Genomic DNA, 19,245 nt, shown 5'->3' with positions numbered 1-19,245 from the left:
AGTTAATACACAGAGAAATAGCAAGAAAACAGCAGCAGGCACCTTGTTGGTTCAATTGGTTGAGCCTCTACTCTCGATTTCTACTCGGGTCATCATCCCACAGTCGTGAGATGAAACCCTACGTATGGAGCCTGCTTAAGATTCTCCGTCTTCCTCTTCCTCTGCCACTACCGAGCTCTCGCTCTCTCTTTGTCTCTAAAAAAGAAAAAAATAGGGTGCCTGGGTGACTCAGTAGGTTGAGCATCTGACTTCGGCTCTGGTCATGATCTCTGGTTCTTGAGTTCAAGCCCCACATTGGGCTCTGGGCTGACAGCTCAGAGCCTGGGTCAGCTTCGGATTCTGCCTCTTCCTCTCTCTAACCCTCCCCTGCTCGCTCGCGCGCGCTCGCTCTCTCTCTCTCGATAAACAAACATTGGGAAAAGAAAGAAAACCAGAGGGGAGACGACTTCTCAGACTTAATACATCAAATAAAGACGGCCCCTTTTTCAGGTGGACGCACCTTTCAGCTTTGTCCAGGACCCTACACCGGAAGTCCCGCAACGGGACACGTCCCACCCGTTAGTCACCTGGTCGTGACAACACACCCAGGCCCCCTTGGCCAGCCCCTTCCCCTGGCACTCCGCCAGCCGGCCGCACCGGGGCGGCCGCTGGGGGCGCTGTGGCGAGCAGGCACGGCCTGGGAGGCGCTCTGGGCTCGGGGCGCCGCCGCTCCTTCCGCCTTCCCGACGGACCCCGCGCGGCGCTTGCGCACTCGGTGACCTTTCCGCGTCGTTAGCCGTGCGGGTCCAGGCGGCCTGAGCTGGGGGTCGGGCGCCGAGGTGAGTGCGGGGGGCGCGGCCGGCTGCTCGGCGCGGGGTATGGGGGCCCGCGGGGCGCAGGACTGCGGGCGGCAGGTGGGAGTCCCTCCGGGCCCCCGCTGACCTTGGGCTGCAGCCCCCGGCCCAGGAAGGGAGGCGGTCCGCGCGGCCTGGCTGGTTGTGCGAAGTCCCGCCGTCTCCTTCGGCCTGGACGCCTCTCGCGCCCCGCCGGACTGCTTTGACGAAGGGCACTCGGGCGGTGACAGGGTCGGCCACCTGCCCGGGGTCGCGCAGCTGCTGCTGATGGAGCTCCCGCCCAGAGCTTGGTCCCTTCAGTCCTTGTACCTCGGTTCCCTTTGCGACGCGCTGTTCTACAGGTTACTAAGCCGGGGCGCGGCGGCGGGGGTGGGGGTGGGGTACCACGGGGCCCACAACGGGGTCGCAGGCGATGGTTGCAGTTGTATGGAACTCGGGCCTGTGAATCCCCTTCCGGGCCTCAGCGGGTAGACGTGTCCTGTCTGCCGTGTAAGGTCGGGTAAAAGTTTGCTGATACAGAGTGAGTGCCCTAAAATCCGCACACAGAGCCGGTGATGTGCACGGGCAGTGGACTCAGGTGGAAAAAGTGGGGGCCTCACTTTATTAAATATCGGGAACATGGCACTTGTCCAGCCTAATATGGCAACCTTGGCCAAAAGGAAAGTCGCGCGGGGGTAGGTAAGTATTTGTAGGATACTGCTCAGTCCGAGATGATTTTAGGTGAGGAGTGCCGGGGGACCAGGACGGTGTGCAGAAAATCAGGGCAACTCAAGTGTCTTCAGCCCCTTCTCCCCTCCTTTGCTCTCAGTTTACTTTGCTGTTTTCCATCTAGATCTTCATCTGGCCTAAGTGAGGGCAGGTCCTTCAGTTCTCCTTCTTAGAATCCCAGTAGCTTAGTACTACTATCGGCCGGATGTTTGTGGCACTTCCTTCTGCCCCCGTTCTGACCGTGTGCTGAGTCCTCCTTCCACGTCAAGCCAGGTCATTTATGGTTCCCCTTGGAGGCCATCCAGAGCCCTATGGGGCTCGTGGACATATCCCTGTTTCACAGGAGAACCTTCTGAAAGGACAACTTTGGGGACTTGCCCCCAAGATTGGGAGCAGAGCAGACGGAGCTGGGATTGGGACCCGGCCGCAGTGGGGGCTGGGATTACCTTCCTTCCCAGTTACTGCTGGGCTCAGGGAGGAGGGGAATGCCGTTGGTCGGCCTGAACTCTTTCCACCTGGGGGTTTTAGAGGCCCCCTCTGGATCCCGTCTGGGTCTTCTCAGGCACCTTCCAAGAGCAGGGTTGTTGCTTTCTTGGATCCTCGTGCTCTGACAGCATCTCAGCCTGAGGGCAGACATATCTGCAGGGGTTCCAGGAGGAGGACACAACCACATCCTTCAGGGTCACACCTAGGTCAGGGGGCAGGGCTGGCTGACCTTTACGACCATGCCTCAGCCTCAATAAGACGGTCCTTGGAGCAGATTCTCCTAGTGATGAGGACTGGGGGCTTGGGTGATTCATAGATCCAGCTGGGTGATCTCCGGCAACTCCCTCTAAGTAGCCACCTGGTAGGGGTCATCTGGTAGGGGTTAGGGAGTGGTGCAAGAGGTAAGTGTGTACGTACTTTGTGAGCGCTGGTACGTTTGCATGACGCGCTGAGAGTAAAAGCTGGACTCCTCACCACAGCTTCCGTGGCCCCAAACGACCGACCCAGCTCCTCTTCCCTCCCGTGGTCTAGCCACGCCGTTTTATGTAACAGCTCTCGGTACAGGACACCAGACTCTGTAAACACTTGATGCAGAGGAACCTGTCTTCACGAAAGCCCTTGGTGGGTGGGCAGTGTTTTCACCCCCGCTTCGCAGAGGAAGAAATCGGGGCAGTGAGCAGGAAGGCGGCAGAGCCCGGATTGGGATGCGGGCAGCTGTGGTGGTCGCCCTTCCTCCCCCTTCCGCAAGCCCATCCCGGCCTGGGGTCTTGGCGGACACGCTGCCTCTGCCAAGGACACTTTTCTCCCAGGTATTCGCACTCCTGAGGAGCCAGCTTCTCAGCCCCCAGACAAGGCCTGCTGCCTAGTGCGTGCTCAGGAAATCGCGATCACGCCAGAGAACACTGAATCCGAGAAGTGAAATGTGCGTGGCCCCAGTAGTGATGTGAAGGAGCGACGGACGGGGCTCTGGCCGGGGCGGGGACCAGCAGCCTCACTGATTGAGGCTGGAGGAGCGCTTTCTCGGAAAATGCAAAGTGCTTGGATCTAGTTAGTCCTGGCAAGATTTGAAGGACTGTAGTTTAATACACCACTTGAGAGGTTACAGAGCTTAAGTGAAAACGCGGGCATCAAGTTTTAGAGTCTGTAGTAAATCGTGTCATCAAAAGCCTTACTTGGAGACCTGCACATAGAAGCAAACTTAAAGTTCAGCATTTGATGGCTTTTCTCCATCAAATCCAGTGATGAGGTAAATATTCTCATGCATTAAATAAGTTCGGTCATAATTGCAGCTCTTAGGAAGTAACCACGTCATCCTTCGCTGTCTGCTTTGCAATTGGCGGCAGATTTCGAAGCTGAAACACAGGTGAAACATCGTAACTGTGGTCAATAGCCCCATAAAGTTCACACACACACACAAGTGAAGCGATGGATGTGGTCGTTGACTAGATGGGGGAAATCTTTTCATGGTGTTTATCGAGTCACCACCACGGTGTATGCTGAATGTCTTACAGTTGGAGGGTGCCTGGCTGGCTCTGTCCGTAGAGCATGGGACTTGATCCGGGGTCGTGAGTTCAGGCCCCATGTTGAGGGTGGAGACTGCTTAAAACAAAAATTAAAATGTGTATGTCACAGTTTTAGAAGTCACTTATACCTCACTAGGGCTGAAATTTTTAAAAACAGGAGGTTCTGGGAGCTGATCGGCATGTGCCCACGCTGGGTGTGGGTCTCATGAGGACCTGTGTTCTTTTTCAGCTCTGAATGCCAGCAGTTAACGTGATGATGCAGACACACAAGTTTTTCTATTTAAGGGTTAAAAGAAAGTGGTGTGTGATTTTGGGCACAGCGTTCATGGAGAGTAGCTGTCGGAGAGGGGACATGGGCTGTGCAGGGTGGCATGGTCTGGGGACTCAGGAGCGAGGGGTGGCAGAGCACCAGGGTGGCCTCGGCTGACAGCCCCGAAGGGGGGAGTAGAGCTCCAAGAGCTGCCGAGCGGGGGCCCCATGCAGGGTAGGAATGGCCCCTGTGCGGGAGTTGTAGGAAACGGGGTCAAGTTCAGGAATATGTGGGACCCCCTTAACCAGTTAGCTTTAAAATGACGGTCATGGTAACATTTATCTCTGTGCTTCTTTTCAGATGCTTCAAAGCCTTATTAAAAATGTTTGGGTCCCCATGAGGCCCTACTATACCCAAGTTTACCAGGAGATTTGGGTAGGAATGGGGCTGATGGGCTCCATCATTTATAAAATCAGGGCTGCTGGTAAGTTTCTGTATGTTCACTCTTTAGCAGTCAGGATGAAAATTCTTTTTAAAAGGAATCACGATTCATGTGAAGGAACTATGGTTCTTACCCAGAAGTGAGCATCAGAGCCCTTTGTTAAAACATGAGGAGTAGGGGCACCTGGGGGTCTCAGTCGGTAGAGCATCCGACTTCGGCTCAGGTCACGATCTCGCGGTTCGTGAGTTCAAGCCCCGCGTCAGGCTCTGTGCTGATGGCTCAGAGCCTGGAGCCTGTTTCAGATTCTATGTCTCCCTCTCTCTCTGACCCTCTCCTGTTCATGCTCTGTCTCAAAAATAAATAAAAATGTTTTAAAAAACTTAAAACGTGAAGAGTAGGGGGGCCTGGAGGGCTCAGTCGGTTAGGCGTCCGACTTTGGCTCAGTTCATGATCTCACAGTTCATGAGCTCAAGCCCTGAATTGGCCTCTCTGCTGTCAGCACAGCAGAGCCTACTCGGGACATTGTCATTCTCTCTCTCTCTCTGCAGCACGCTCTCTCTCTTCAAAATAAATAAACTTAAAAAAACATGAAGCATACATGTCAGCTGTAAGAGACATTTGGGGACAACTGAGAAAATCTGAACAAACCTTGATAACAGGGAATTGTGAGTTTTCTTAGGTGTCACGTTGGTACTTCAAACACATAGGAGATGTCCTTAGTTTTAAGAGATGCGGACTGAAATAGGGGTGGAGTGTCGTGGCGTATCGTGCTTTACTGTACCTTTTCCACTGTTGTGAATGTTTGAACTGTTTTCATAATAGAAACTGAGACGAGGTGACCATTTGGTCCCCAGTGGAACAGAGATGAGCCCCAGTCATGTATTAACAAGCAACTGGTTTAAACTACAGGACTGAGGTTTGGGGGGTGGGGGGTACAAAACCCTCCAGATGCTGAAGGGCTGTTTAACTGTCCATGGAGCATCTTGGGTGGAAATTGTACTGCTTCTTGGCTGTGAGACACCATAGAAACTCCCTATTTTCTGAAAGCTTTCTGGAACAGCTTTACTGAAGCTATGAGCTCTTCAGCCAAATACCGATTTCACCACTAGGTTGACTGAAAACATGTTTCTGAAACACTGATACGACCAATTTTTCTTTCTTTTTATTTCAGATAAAAGAAGTAAAGCTTCGAAAGGTAAGATTTTTGCTTCTTAAAATGGATGGGGAATTAAAAACCCCATCGTGCGTTTTCAGATCAAGGCGTATCTGTTCTGCGGTGTGTGCTTATCAGTACATAAGGTACAGGGGGATCACGTTGAAACGCGAAGTTCCTCTTACAGTCGGAGTGTTAAAAACCACTGCTCACCCCCTTGGACCAAGTAAGACTTCTGGGGGTAATGGAAAGCCAGAGGTAGCCAGTGCCGCCAGCAGGGAAGCACAGGTTAGCTGTGCGAGCTCGCTGCCCTGTGAGGTGTGTTTTGAAAGAAAGCATCACATAAGTTTATGCCCAAGTGTCGGACATTTCACTCTATTTCCCAGATGACAGTGAAACCAGTCATGTGAGTCCTTACAAACCGAGGGCTGGCTCGTGACACCTCTGGGGAGAAGACACTTCCTGCCCCTCTGTCCTGTGCCACAGGTTTGTGCCGTGTGCACGAACTGATTACACGAACCCGTAAACGTGTCAGACACTCCATGTAGAAGTGACCCTCCAGACTTGTCCCTAGTGTTGAAAACTGTCATTTACAGACTTGTCAGTAAGGTACGGAATAGACCATCTTCTGTGTGTCCCTTTCTTCCTCACTTACAGTTACACTGTGCTTCTCTTTTAAAAGCTTCGAGTCCTGCCCCCGCTCACGGTCACCATTAGCCAGCTTTCCTCGGAGCACACGTGAGACCGACCATCTGGCTGTAAATCCCAGCAGCTCTGTTAGATGGGGGCGTGGAGCACCGCCGTACGCGTGTAGACGTGTTGTTTCCTTTGTGGCGTGAATAAATGGAACTGTGAGGTGCGCCTGTGCCCGTGTCCCCTTGTCCGCCTCCCCGGTGAGCCTTCCCGTCCTCGATCGCCACAGGAGTCGGGGTTAGGCCGAGGCCCTCACCCCTGTGATGTCCAGTAAACAGTTGTGAAACAGACGATTCTGCCACTTAACTCTCGTGACCTCGCCGAGCCTGTGTTTTCCCCTTTGGGGACTGTGCGTCAGTTCCAACGGATCCGTGAAGACGGCGGCGGGGGGTGGGGGGGCATTAGTGACACTGTAAAGTGCCAGCGCCTGGGGGGCTTGGTCCTTAGGCATTCAACCTCAGCTCAGGTCGTGATCTCACAATTCGTGAGCTCCAGCCCCGCTTCTCTCTCCCCTCCCCTCCCCTGCCCCACTCTCTCTCCTCTCGTTCGCTTGCAGGTGCACTTGCTCACCCTCTCAAAAAAAAAAAAAAAAAAAGACAACTGTAAAACACTGACACTTAAGGAATGAGATCTTGTAGTGGGTGAAAAGTATAAGCTCCGAGAGACTGTATCAGGAAGTCCCTGGTAAGGCAAAGTACATAGTACTTAAAAACTGACATGATTCCAGCTCAGGGTCCTGGGATCAAGCCCCGTGTCGGGCTCTGCCTGACTGACTGATAATTTCTCCCAGTTTGGCTAATATCAAATATATATTGCATGCTATTTGTCTCCATTTAAGGCAGTCACCAAACTGCTAGAATTGTGCCTTTTTCTCTTTTTTTTTTTTTTTTTTTTTTTTTTTTTTTGAGAGCACAAGCTGGGAAGATGGGCAGAGGGGGAGAGAGAATCATAAGCAGGCTCCGTGTTCAGCGCAGAGCCGGACGAGAGACTCAATCCCATGGCACTGGGATCATGACCTGAGCCAAAATCAAGAGTCAGACAGCCGGGTGCCCCCCAGATGACACTTTTATAAAGGATTCTAAAGCAGTAAGGGTAGAAGGGGTCTAATTTGAAATGTGGTGCTCTGCAGGCCAGCAGGGGTCTCGCTGTGGAATAGAGACAGTGGCCCAGGTCCGGTCGCCAGCAGTCTTTCCTCATAAGGGCAGAGACTGTCCCGGGTTTCGCGTGTGTCTCCAGCACATAGGGTCAGGTCTGGCCATGGTCAGCGCCTGACAAGTGACCGCCACTTGCTGCAGGGATTCCCAGCTAGATTTCTCCTATTGTATAGATGGGGATGACGCCTGCCCTCAGCGTCGCTGCCCACCTCACAGTGGTATCCGTGCTGGGGCCAGGGTCAGGACCAGAACTCGGAGGAGACCCCAGTGTTCCTGATCCCGTTGGTCTGGGCAGGAGCCTGAGAACTTGAACTTCTCATCATCTGCCCAGAGGTACTGCTGCCCGGGGACCACGTTTTGAAAAGCTCTAATGCAAAGAACCGCACCCACAGGGGCCCTTACCCTCAGCGCTCCCCGGCGCCCCTGGTGGGGCCCCCAGATGCCAGCCCTGTGCTGTGCAGCTTAGCTCATGCGGTCAGAAGAACCAAACGAGGTGGAGCCCCAGCCCCGTTTTGAGGCAGTGAGAGCCAGAGGTCACCTCGCCGGGGCTGGGGCTGGGACTCTGAATCTGCACTTGCCCAGGGAGGGAGAGGCACGGGGCCGGGGAACCGGCCCCGGAGCTGATCGGGGCTGCAGCGCCGGCCCCAGGGGCGCACTCCCCCCCCCACACACACACACCCCATTACCACCTGTGGGTCCTTTAGTTCTCATCTGGGTAAATGAGTGTTTGCCAAAGGTGCACGTGATCCACCGGGAGCCCGCTGCCCGCACCACTGCTGCAGAGTGGGGTTTGGGACCGTGGGTGGGCTGCCTGCCGCAGCGGGCAGTTCATGCTTAGTGACACAGTGAGGCAGGTGGGAGGACGTCAAAGGTGAATACCCCCTCCCCCGCTTACTCCCAGACGCTGCCGAGGAGCTGCGGTGCCTCTCAAAGTGGAGCAAAGCACCTTCGTGCCAGGCCAAGTGGTTTCCTGTCCCTAAAACCCTCAGCGGAGGCATTGTGTTTCGTGGTGGGGAGAAGTGGGCTTTGTTGCTGGCCCAGAACCCATCGAGAGTTTGGACAGTCCCTCCACGCTTTGGGAACAGGCGGGTGTCCCAAGGCGGCCAGCAGGTGGAGCTAGAGCGTGCCGCCAGCAGGCTGTCCCGCAGCTCCCGGTGGGTGACGCGCCGGCCCTGCGCCGGGCACCCGGGGAGCACGAGGAAGGCGGCTGCCGACGCAGCGGGGCCCCGCGACCTCACCCGTGGGAGGGAGCAGCCGGTTTCCACAAGAAACGAGGCTTCTTATCCTAAACCTACACGTTCTCCCGTCCCGGCTCAGTGCCGTGCCGCTCACGGTGACCGGCGAGTAACCTCAGGCAGAGGGAAGAGAACACAGGCCTGGGCATCTGAAGGTGGAACTTCAAACGCCACGCTGTCACTCGGCCTCTGGGAGGAGACACGTGTCTCTTGTTGCCATCCCAGGGGTACGCGAGCCCCGGCGGGACACCGTGGAGGACGTGGTTCCTGCCGCCCTCCGTGGGGTCGCGTCTCTAAAGCCGGCGGGGTCCCGAGTCCCCAGGTGCCAGCCCCCCGTCCGTCTGCCCTGCACTCACTCACCTCCGCGAGCTCGTACTATTTACCGTTTGGCGGACGGAGTGGGGGTCCTGACGATCAGGCTGCACTAGAGGGTCACTAGCTGGCTAGCGAACAAGCTACCTGATTGGCGGAGCCAGGGTCCCAGTCGGCCCATCTGCTTCCGAGTCAGGGTGGAGAGAGCATGCGCACACCGCCCCTCTCCCCCTGGCCTGTAGCGCCTAGAGAAGAGAGCCCGGCGCTGGGCAGCCCGCGTAGTGGTGGGCGTCTGCGTTACAGGTGCCGCTGGGGGTCAGGCCCGGCGTCACCAGCCAGCTCTGGCCTAGATCCTTATTCACGTGACCCTCGCGAGAAGGCATTCCCGGTACTACTCGGGAGATTGGAACGTGGGCCGGATGCTCAGCGGCACCAAAGAACCCATTTCATCAGCTTACTTTGTTCCAGTGCTGGTGTTGTGGTCATCGAAGGAGATGTCCTTGGTGCAGACGAGCAGATGTGGGTGAAGATACGGAGTGGGGGCGACGTGACCGCTGGGGTTTACCTTCACACGTCAGCAAACACCAGCGACCTGAACGGACGGGAGCGAGGGCGCAGCCCAGATGAGATGGCCGGCGTGTGTTCACGCTCCTCGCGATGCCTGGGGGGAGGCCATTACGTTATTCTCTCTGCCTTCAAACCCGTGTGACCTTCTCCCAATGAACATTTTTCTTTTTACCTTTGTTTTAGGTTTATATTTATTTTGGGAGAGAGAGCAAGAATGGGTGGTGGAAAGGCGGGGGGGGGGGGGGGAGGGGGGGACAGGACCCGAAGCAGACTCCGCGCCGTGTACGGCTTGCGTCCCCGTACCGGAGATCATCCCGGCAGATTGGATTCAGGTCCCCGTTGGTGCCACCGTTCATCACTTGGGTGTGTGGCCTCAAGCAAACTCCTTAACTTCTCTGGCTCTTGGCTTCCCTGCCTCTCAAGTGAAGTAATTGAACTCAAGGGCCTCCAGAGCATCTCAGCTCTATAATCCTATAGCCAGTGGGGCTGTAACGAACCTAAAAGTCGTGATCTGAAAAGGAAAACAAAACAAAACACCGAGCCATGAAGCAAGTGTCGGACGATGGATGATACGTTGCAGATGTCCGTGAAGGACGCTACGTTGGCTCTTTCCGCCTGGTACCCAACACAGGACCAGGCGTTAGCGGTTGGCACTCCGATGTTTTTGTAAATGTAATCGGACGGCGATGCCAGTAAAAAAGATTTTTCTAGTTCTTGGTAAAACAGAATAGGGGATATCTCTGGTTAACCGATATATGGATATATGAACGGTTACTCAGAAAGAATGAGGAGGCTGTGGGGGAAGGGGCTCTCCATCAAGGTCTCCCAAGGTGTGCTTGGTGGGGACGGGGACGGTGCACCCACCCTACTTCGGAGGGGCCATGGGGGCTGCGCCCTCTGGTGGACAGACCGTGAGCACGCACCAGACCGCGTGAACACTCCCAAGTCACGCAAGAGGGAAAAACCAGTTTAAACCCAGCGTGACCCAAATGTATGTGACCTTGAGGCCCATTAACCCTGGAACACACTTCGGGGGTGCTGGTCATCACCAGGTGTCGTTCCGAAACCTCTCTGCCGCGCAAGCCCTGAGCGCCCTTACCCTGCAGAAGGCTGTTTCCCAGCCCACTTTGGGGCCCCAGGGTGTCTCCACCACACGTTTTGCAAGCACCCTGCCCTCATCGCTACTGAGCTCTTTCGATCATTCACATGCTCCTTGGTAGGTGACACAAGAATTTCAAGGACCATTCCATTCCCGGCTAGAGGGGTCTGGGGAGGACCCAGAAGGGGTGGACGCTGTCACTGCCCCGCAGAGCCCTGGAACCCACTCACAGCCCCCGAGCCTGTGTCCGAGGACTGGCCCAGGAGGAGCCAGGACTGCTGAGAGTTGGTGTCCCGAGCACGGCCACGGACCACTGCCCAAGACACGTGCTCAGGCCGGGCTGTCGTCCCCAAGAGAGGCTCAGAGGCGGTGCCCCCGGGCACTTCCGCCTCCACCCCCCAGTCTCCCCTGGAGCCGTGCCCAGTAAGCCCCGCGTGAATCCCCACCTGGAGTCAGCTCACGACAACCCGTCCTAAGACTCCAGACACCTTTCCGGTGAGCGTGCGGGGCCATGCAGGGGCTGCGCTGAGGTCCCGCGTGCAGGACGGGGGCAGGGCTGCCCCACCCCCACGCGCCCTCCCCCTGTCCTGGCGTCACCTTCCTCGGCCGACTGGACTTCCCAAACCTGAGTCTGGGGAGCATCCAGATGGGCCTGCGCTGTCCAGGAGACTGGCGGGAGGCCCGCTGCCTTCCCCGAACCACAAAGGGACCACTGTGGGGACAGCCAGGTGCACAGAGACGCTGCCTGTCCCCGCAGGCTCAGGTTCTCACCGCGGTGGACAATGGTGGGACTCAGTGTAGACACCGCTATTGAGGTGCAGGCTTTCTCCCTTTTGAAAAGGGGCAGAGAGGAGCCTTGTGTTTGCATCTCCTCTCTGGCCTGGAAACCAGGTGGCTTTTCCAGGGAAACCAGCACCTGTGGCCTCGAGTGCACCCCCGTAGGGAGCCTGAGCGGCTCCGAAGTCCACCCCGTGTGCCGAGGCGCCGCCGGTCACAGACCCTCTGCCATGTCATTGACCCGGGCAGGGTCCCCTGGTCCCTGATTTCCCCATCCCTGCCATCCCTGCCGAGGCCCCCTCTCAGAGGACGGCTGTCCCCAGGCCGCGGGCACTGCCCACCCCACCTTCAGGAAGAAAGCCAGGGTTCTGCCGAGCACCACGAGGCCAGTCTCTGGAGGGAGAGTTGGTTCACTTGTGCCCAGTAAGGCTGCTGTTTCCTTCTGAAAGGAGTTGCGGGTGCGGTGAATTTGCGAATCAAGTCCTGAGATGCCTTCAGCCAGAGCAGCGGTTCTCAAAGTGGGGCCCGGGGGGGGGGGGGGGGGGGGCTGCAGCAGCACCTGGGAACTGGTCCGAAGTGCAGATTCTCAGCACCACCCTAGACTTGCTGCGTCAGACACTCCGGTGGGGCCCATGACCTAGGAGACCCTAATAACATTCAAGTTCAAGACCCACTGACCTGGAGGGTCCTACCTTTAAAGGAAGCCTGGAGCAGAGCCTTCTGAGGACTGTGAATCAGACGTGGACTGACACAAGTTCCTAATACAAGGCATGATCCTTCAGAGAGAAGCGCCCTCCGGACCAGCGTCTGGATGTCACAAGGAAGTCAGGCCACAGAGCAGGGCTGCATACCAGAAAGCTTGCCTCCCTTCCCTTCCCTGGCCCACCCTGCCTACCCAGCCCCTGATTATGGCCGGGAGCGGTCAAGGAGCCCCACCCCGCCAGTGCCCGGGGGTCTCAGTTGATCTGGTGGCCTTAGGCTCCATTTCTGGGATACCTGGAGGGAGGAGGTCTGGGCCAGGGCCATCTGCCCCTCGTGTGTCCAGCTTGTCCCCTGCCTTCTCTCCCTGAACTGAACATTGAGATGGGCATCCGAGGTCCCGCCTTCCCACCTGGGGCCATCCCCTCCCTCCAGGAGACCTACTCTATCTATCTCCTAATCCCCAGTTTGTGGTCAGTTGTACAATGTCAACAAAGGGGGTGCTAATATCAGCCACTGACCAGAACACCCCTGTGCCCCTCCCACCTCAGCTGACCCCGAGGTCACCAGGCCCCTTCCACAGATGGGCCACTTTCTTCTGGAGCCGGGCCTCTCTCCACCCCTCCCCACCTGCCCACCCAACAGCCAGGTCCTGCAAGCCCGGCATGTGAACCAGTGTGAGCTGACCTGTTTACCAGAAGGTGGACACTTGACCAATACTAGACTCCTAGCACAGACCTACTCATGTTGTGCAGGTGACAGCCCCTGATTCCACTCTGCCCCTCCTCACTTCCTGTAAACTGAGGCAGGCCGGAAGGAGAGTGGACTCCAGTAGGCACAGATGTCCATCCTACGATGTTCTCACTCGGTTTGCCCATTCATGTTGGCCCAGGCAGGATAGAGGATCCCCAGGGAGCCCAAAGGAGACAGGGGAGGTCCTGGGCCTCCCGGAACCCAGATCAAGGGCTCTCTGCATCCCTCAGGGCCTCCAGCCTGTCTGTGCCCCACTCCTCTCCCTCCTCCTGGTCTGGGCCCCTTCGATGCCCTAAGGTACCTTCCTCCCTTTGTGGTCCAAATACCTGAGGGGGACAGCCGATCAGCCCAGCCCATCTTTTTGCACCAGACTGTAGGTCATGGCCAGCGGGGACTATAGGGCCAATTTTCCCTCACAATGGCTCGGGGCTTTCACCCCATCACTGAAACCTTGTCTGCGTTAAAAAATTTTGATTTGGAGGCGGGGGCACCTGGGTGGCTCAGTCAAGCATTCAGCTCTTGATTTGGGCTCAGGTCGTGATCTCACGGTACAGGAGATCGAGCCCCACACAGGGCCCTGCGCCGGCAGCAGGGAGACTGCTTGGGATTGTTTCTCTCTGCCCTACCCCATCCCTGCCCACACTCTCTGTCTCTCTCTCTCTCTCAAAATAAATAAATAAGCTTTAATAAAATAATAAAAATAACATTTTGATTTGGAAAGCCTCCAAGTTGTGAAATTGTATTCACATTCTAAAGGTCGGCACATCACGGTACGCGAGCCCAGCAACCTTGGCCTGAAAGTCCAGGTTTGGGGGCAGCTGCCGAGGCTGTGCACTGCCTGGGTGCCCCTTTCCTCCCAGGACCCCAAGTCCATCTCTGTTCTCTCAAGGTCAAGAGCGGACAGGCCGCTCAGCTCGCTGCCCAGACAGTCGAGGAGCTGCTGTTCCGCCTCTGCTGCTTCCTCCGGGAAGGCCGAGGGCCGCCCCCAGGATGCTCGTTCTCAGGGTGAACTCGGGGTCCGGGAGACAGCCACACCCAGCTTCTCCTTGGCCACCGAGGGGGTGGTTAATAAACGCCTGGGCTGGTGGTGGGAACGTCTTTCTTCCAGGAAATTAGTTCAGGAGAGCTTGGTGGCCCAGATCAAGTGGCCTGTTAAAGAGTAACTTACACCCCATATTACATCCGAGTCCCGGGAGTAAATATCCAGGGGAAGTGTTTATTTTAACAGGTGAACAAAGCATCCTTTGTCAGCCGGCTCTGCCAGCGCCAGGCTCTCCTTTGGTCGGAACTGGCTGGTGCCGTCCCCTGGGAACGTGCAGCCTGGCGGTGGACCAGTAAACCACTTTTCCGGGTGGGTTTATGCTGCACAGGTCTTAGCTCGTTGGAGCACCGATCGATGGGGCTGTGAGCACCCCCTCCAGGCGGCCCTGAGGGAACTGGGCCGCCCTCTCCAACCTCCCCAGGGCAGGGTGGAGTGGGATCTGTCTCCACATGTGGTTTCCCTCTCCGTGAAATAAAGGGAGCGCCTTTCAGAGTCGACTATGGCAGCACCCTGTCTGTCCCACCCTTTCTGGGGTGTCACCGTGTCCCCCAGATCCTCCTGGAGGCAATGCCATAGGTCTCCCTGCTCTGAGTGCTCCCTCCGCCGCACCTCCACATCTCCGGGGACGTTTGCTAACATACACCTTTTCTGGGCCCCAGCCTAGATGACTCAATTAAATTCCTGGGAGTGAGTCTGGCACTTGTCACTTTAGAAAAGAGGTGGGGGCCGGGGGGGGGGGGCGCACCTGGGTGGCTCAGTCAATCAAGCATTTGACTCTTGGTTTCGGCTCGGGTCGTGATCTCGTGGTTCGTGGGATCGAGCCCCACGTCGGGCTCCAAGCTGACGGTGTAGAGCCTGCTTGGGATTCTCTCTCTGTCTCTCTGTCTCTCTCCCCTTACCCACTCGTGCTCGCTCGAGCTCTCTTTGTCTCTCTCAAAATAAATAAACTTAGAAAACAATTTTTTTAATAAAAAGAAAAAAATGGGCACTCCTTGGGTTGATTCAAAATGTGGGGAAAGAGGGTCTGGATACAGCATAAATGAAACAAGCCGGGCGAGTTGATGGTCGACATGGGGACACGGAAGCTCATTAGAAATCCTGTTAGATGGGGCGCCTGGGTGGCGCAGTCGGTTAAGCGTCCGACTTCGGCTCAGGTCACGATCTTGCGGTCCGTGAGTTCGAGCCCCACGTCGGGCTCTGGGCTGATGGCTCAGAGCCTGGAGCCTGCTTCCGATTCTGTGTCTCCCTCTCTCTCTGCCCCTCCCCCGTTCATGCTGTGTCTCTGTCTCAAAAATAAATAAACGTTAAAAAAAAAAAATTTTTTTTAAAAAGAAAAGTTTGACCCGGAAGATACTAGTGACATGTGACATAATGAAAGTTTCCTAAATGCTCCAGGAGAGACTGTGCTCTGCCACCAGGTCCAGGACGCCACACGTGAGCCCGTGGGGTCTGACGGGCCCAGATCTGACAGACCCAGAGCGGCCGGCTCAGAAAGCAAGGGGGCGCTCGCGTGGCTCCTGCCACAGCCGGTGGCCTTTCCACCCTGAGTGCGGTATGATCCAGGCAGCAGCCACGGGAGGCAGGGGCTGCACGGGCCACGACAGACACCAGCAGGATCAGAGGCAGCTTTCCGCGAGCTCGAGGGCCCGGGATGTGCGGGAGGCCCGGGACCTGCAGACCGAAAACTAGGACACCTGCCCCTGGGACCCCTGGGTCAGGGTGGGGCCCTTTAGCATCTCGGGGGCACGGGGGGGGGGGGTCACAGCCCTGCCGCCAAGTACGCTGTGCAGCTGCTGGCACCATGAACGCACCCCAACTGCACCCTGAGTGTCTCCGCCCGCCCCACCCTTCGGGACCGCCCTGTCCTCTGCCAGCCAGATGCCTGGGAGGTGGGTCAGCCGAGGCAGGCCCATCGGGGAGCACGGGGCAAGGCCCCGGACCTGGCAGGGGCCCCTGAGTTTGGGGAGGCTGGGTGACTTCCAGCCGGCCGGGGACAGGCCAGCAGTGAATCAGGAGGAAAGAGGGTGTGGCAGCCCGGAGGCGGCTTCCTCTTCCTGGTGCGTTTCCTCCCCCTCGGGAAGCCTGCCCTAATTAGCACCTTGGCTGGCTAGGCCTTCACGGAAAGGCTGCAGGTCACGGCCTCGGCGCACCCAGGTGGCCTGGCCTTTCCTGGCATGTGCCTCACTTAACCCAGACCCAAGTTTCGGGGGGTGGGGGCCCGGCGGAGGCCACCCGGAGCTGGGGTCCAGGTGAGACTTGACACTGTGCCGTGTGGGCAGCTGGCCCTACCTCTGCACCTGGGACCACCCGGCATGGAAGGGAGTAGGACCCAGGACTCAGACGCTCGGGAATCAGGAGCCTGGACGAGGGGGACAGGGGGCGGACAGCGCCTCAGCATCACGCCTCAATTGCAGCTGGGATCACCGAGATGGGATTCCGGAGGCCCTGATTGTCCCCCTCTGGCACCTGGGCTGTGGCCTTCCCCCCTCATCACAGTCCCCCCCCCCCAGCCCGTCACCTGCCACTCCTCTTTTTTGTGCCTCAGGCTCACCAGTAACGCTGGGCAAGTCAGGCAACCTCTCTGAGCCTCAGCTTCCTCATCCATAAAATGGGTGTGAGGATCCCCGGTGTGGCCATCCGCTCCCTGCAGCTGTGGGTCCCACGAGGCAGTTATGGGTCACAGGGCGTCTCTCCCCACGGACAGGGCAGATCTCCAAGGTTTGTTTCGCTCGAGGGAAAAGGCAATTTCTGCGATCGGAGTTTAAACGCACACAGAGACACGAAACTCAAGCTCAGTGTTTATACAGGCACATGCTCTTACGTAAGTAACACAAGGAAAGAGTCTGATGGAAAGTTCGCCAAAACCAAGCTTCGAGCACAGTGGGGGCAAGATCAAAGGGGATTAGTCAAGATGGACTTGGGTCTCATTGATTTTAATTTTTATGAGACTGTTCGAGAATTGCCGTCCGATTTCAGATAAATAAGACACAATGGTACGTCTAAGATGCGCCCTTCTTGCAAGGGCGTGGGGAGAACTAACATGGCCCCTCCCTCCTCCCCTGCTCCTCTCGCCTCCTCAGGACCTGCGGCCCCCATCCGGGTCAATTATTCACTCAACAAGCACACACCAACACCTCCTCCATGCCAGCCTCCGGCCCGACTCTGGCTCAGAGGCGGTTCTGAGGTGGGCCTGGCCCAGAGAGGGACCAGACCCCCAGATCTGGTTCCCTTCACCCAGAGGGTCACACCAAGGCCTGGGCGAAATGTGCGTGTCAGCCCCGGTGGAATGCAGTCCCCAGGAGGGCACCAGGAAAAACAAGTCAGGTCCCTGGAGGTCACACCCACTGCCTGGTGGCCGTGGGGCTCTGGGAGGCCCTGCTCCCCAAAGATGGGCAGCAGCATCGTATCTGTGATGTCAGGACCTGGAGAGCTGGTGGGCAAGGAGCTGGGGGTGGGGAAGGGCTCAGAACGGCCCCAGGACAGGGCAGGCGGGAGGGATGTGGGCGACGAGCCGGGGACCCCAGGGCTGGGGGAGGCCCCTGGCAGACAGTGGGGCTCCAGTGCCCAAGCCAGGAGCTGAGACCCAGAAGTGGGTCCTGGCTGAGGTCTGACCAGAAAAAGAAAGGGCAGGAACTTGACCGAGGTCCCAAGAACCCAGCAATCATGGGCTGAGGCCACACAGGTGCTTCCAGGAGTCACGGCGAACATTCAGGCACCTGGGAGTCCTTCTGACAGGCCTGGGGGAGGCGTGGCTCGCCATCAACGGGGAGCATGGGGACAGAAAGAAAGCCAACGCGGACGCCATCACCACCCTGTGAGGCCCTGCTGCATGCCAGCCCCTGCGCCGAGCTCCGAGCTCGGGGCCTCCTCAGGACCCCAGCCAGGAAGGGGTGGCCCCTTCGGGCCAGGCCAGGTTGGCCTCCCTCCCAGGTGGACCTTCTGTTCCACCCCAGCTCTGCGATCGTGGCCAGTGCTCACACGGCGAGGCACACGTCACCTCAGTCAATCCTCACCGCAGCTCATGAGGCAGGGTGGTCATCATCCATTCTTCCGATGAGGAACTGAGGCTCAGAGAGGGTGAGCAACCTGTCCGAGGGCACACAGCTCGTACTCAGAACCCAGATTCAGACTCGGGCAGTCTGAAGCCAGCTCTTAGCACGAAGCTGTGCCACTCACCCCAAAGCAGTATGGGAAAGGCTGGTCTCAGCCCTGCACCCGACCGCAGACCCGCTGGTCACCTCTGACCTCCCAGCCCCTGGCCCCTGCCTGCCTGACCCTGTTTCCCACAAGGCAGTGGGGTGAACTGGAGGGAAGAGAGGCTTCTGCTGCCCGACGACACCAGGTTCAAATCAGATTCGGCACTGGCGTAATTGTGGATTTTTCCCCCGAGCCTCAGTTCCTAACCGGTAAAATGGGGTCGCGATGTCCACAGCAGCAGCCCGTGGTGAGACTGCATGAGAATGAACGTGGTGACCTGTGGGCTGTGGGGAGGGGCTCAGCCCTAAAAGCAGGGCCGCGGAAACACAGGGTACACCAGCCCAGATGCACCGCCAGCTGTGCGCAGCCTGCCCGACCGAACCCGGGGAGCACCCGGGCATCACAGCAGCCCAGCCCTTGTCCCTCCCACCCAGAGAAGCAAGAGCCTCGGCAGTGCCAGGGGCTCAGTCCCCGTGGCCACCGTGACCTGAGCCCAGGCCCCTGCCCCTCCAGGGTTGTGCGGAAAACACCAGCATTTTTGGTCAACCTTAGGCTGGGAGGGGCTGGGTGCAGCGTCTCTGCCCTCCTGTGTCCGAGGGGAGGTTGACTAAAGCCTTTCCGTCCTCGTCTTGCTGACACTGATGCATTGCGATGGGATGTGTCACCTCCCCCTCCATGAACCCGGCTCATAACCACCCACACGGTGCTTAAAGGTCTTTATCATGAGCAGGTATCGCTTTGGTAATCAGAAAATAACCACAGGGCACTTTAAAAACAATAAGTAATGGGGCACCTGGGTGGCTCAGTCGGTTGAGCGTCCGACTTCGGCTCAGGTCATGATCTCGCGGTCCGTGGGTTCGAGCCCCGCGTCGGGCTCTGGGCTGATGGCTCGGAGCCTGGAGCCTGTTTCCCATTCTGTGTCTCCCTCTCTCTCTGCCCCTCCCCCGTTCATGCTCTTTCTCTCTCTGTCCCAAAAATAAATAAATGTAAAACAAAAAGAAATTTTAAAACAATAAGAAATAACCCCCCAGGCTAGCTCAGGGCCGGTTGAATGAGAGCCTGCCAGGGTCGCTGTCGTGACCTCAGCCCGCATGGCAGCCTGACCACCCCACGAGGACACTGGTGTCACTCCCACGGCAGCGGGGGCCCCAAGGAAACCGAGGAAGCCCTGGGATTTCTCAGCTCCTCCGCCCAGGCCCCACCTGCACCTGATGTCTGTGCTTCCTGCCCCTCTGTTCCCTGCCCCTGCAGGAATGAGAGCCTGACCTGAGCCCCTCTCCTGACCCTGTCCCACACGGAAGGCCTGTTTCCCACAGGGACAT

General features: G+C 57.5%; 1 protein-coding gene across 1 annotated transcript; it reads left to right on the top strand.

Annotated features, from left to right (window-relative positions):
* The first annotated feature begins 722 nt into the window (after positions 1–722).
* Positions 723–6,378, top strand: ATP5MJ (ATP synthase membrane subunit j). Its single transcript, XM_047864200.1, has 4 exons — positions 723–818; positions 4,161–4,284; positions 5,414–5,437; positions 6,078–6,378. Exons 2-4 carry the CDS (start codon positions 4,161–4,163, stop codon positions 6,110–6,112), a joined length of 183 nt encoding a protein of 60 aa, XP_047720156.1. The 5' UTR covers positions 723–818; the 3' UTR covers positions 6,113–6,378.
* Positions 6,379–19,245: the final 12,867 nt, after the last annotated feature.

This window comes from Prionailurus viverrinus, chromosome B3 (genome assembly GCF_022837055.1).
Source record: "Prionailurus viverrinus isolate Anna chromosome B3, UM_Priviv_1.0, whole genome shotgun sequence".
Lineage (NCBI taxonomy): Eukaryota > Metazoa > Chordata > Mammalia > Carnivora > Felidae > Prionailurus > Prionailurus viverrinus.
Note: the sequence above shows the minus strand (reverse complement) of the source record. Positions and strands in the feature narration are given on the sequence as shown.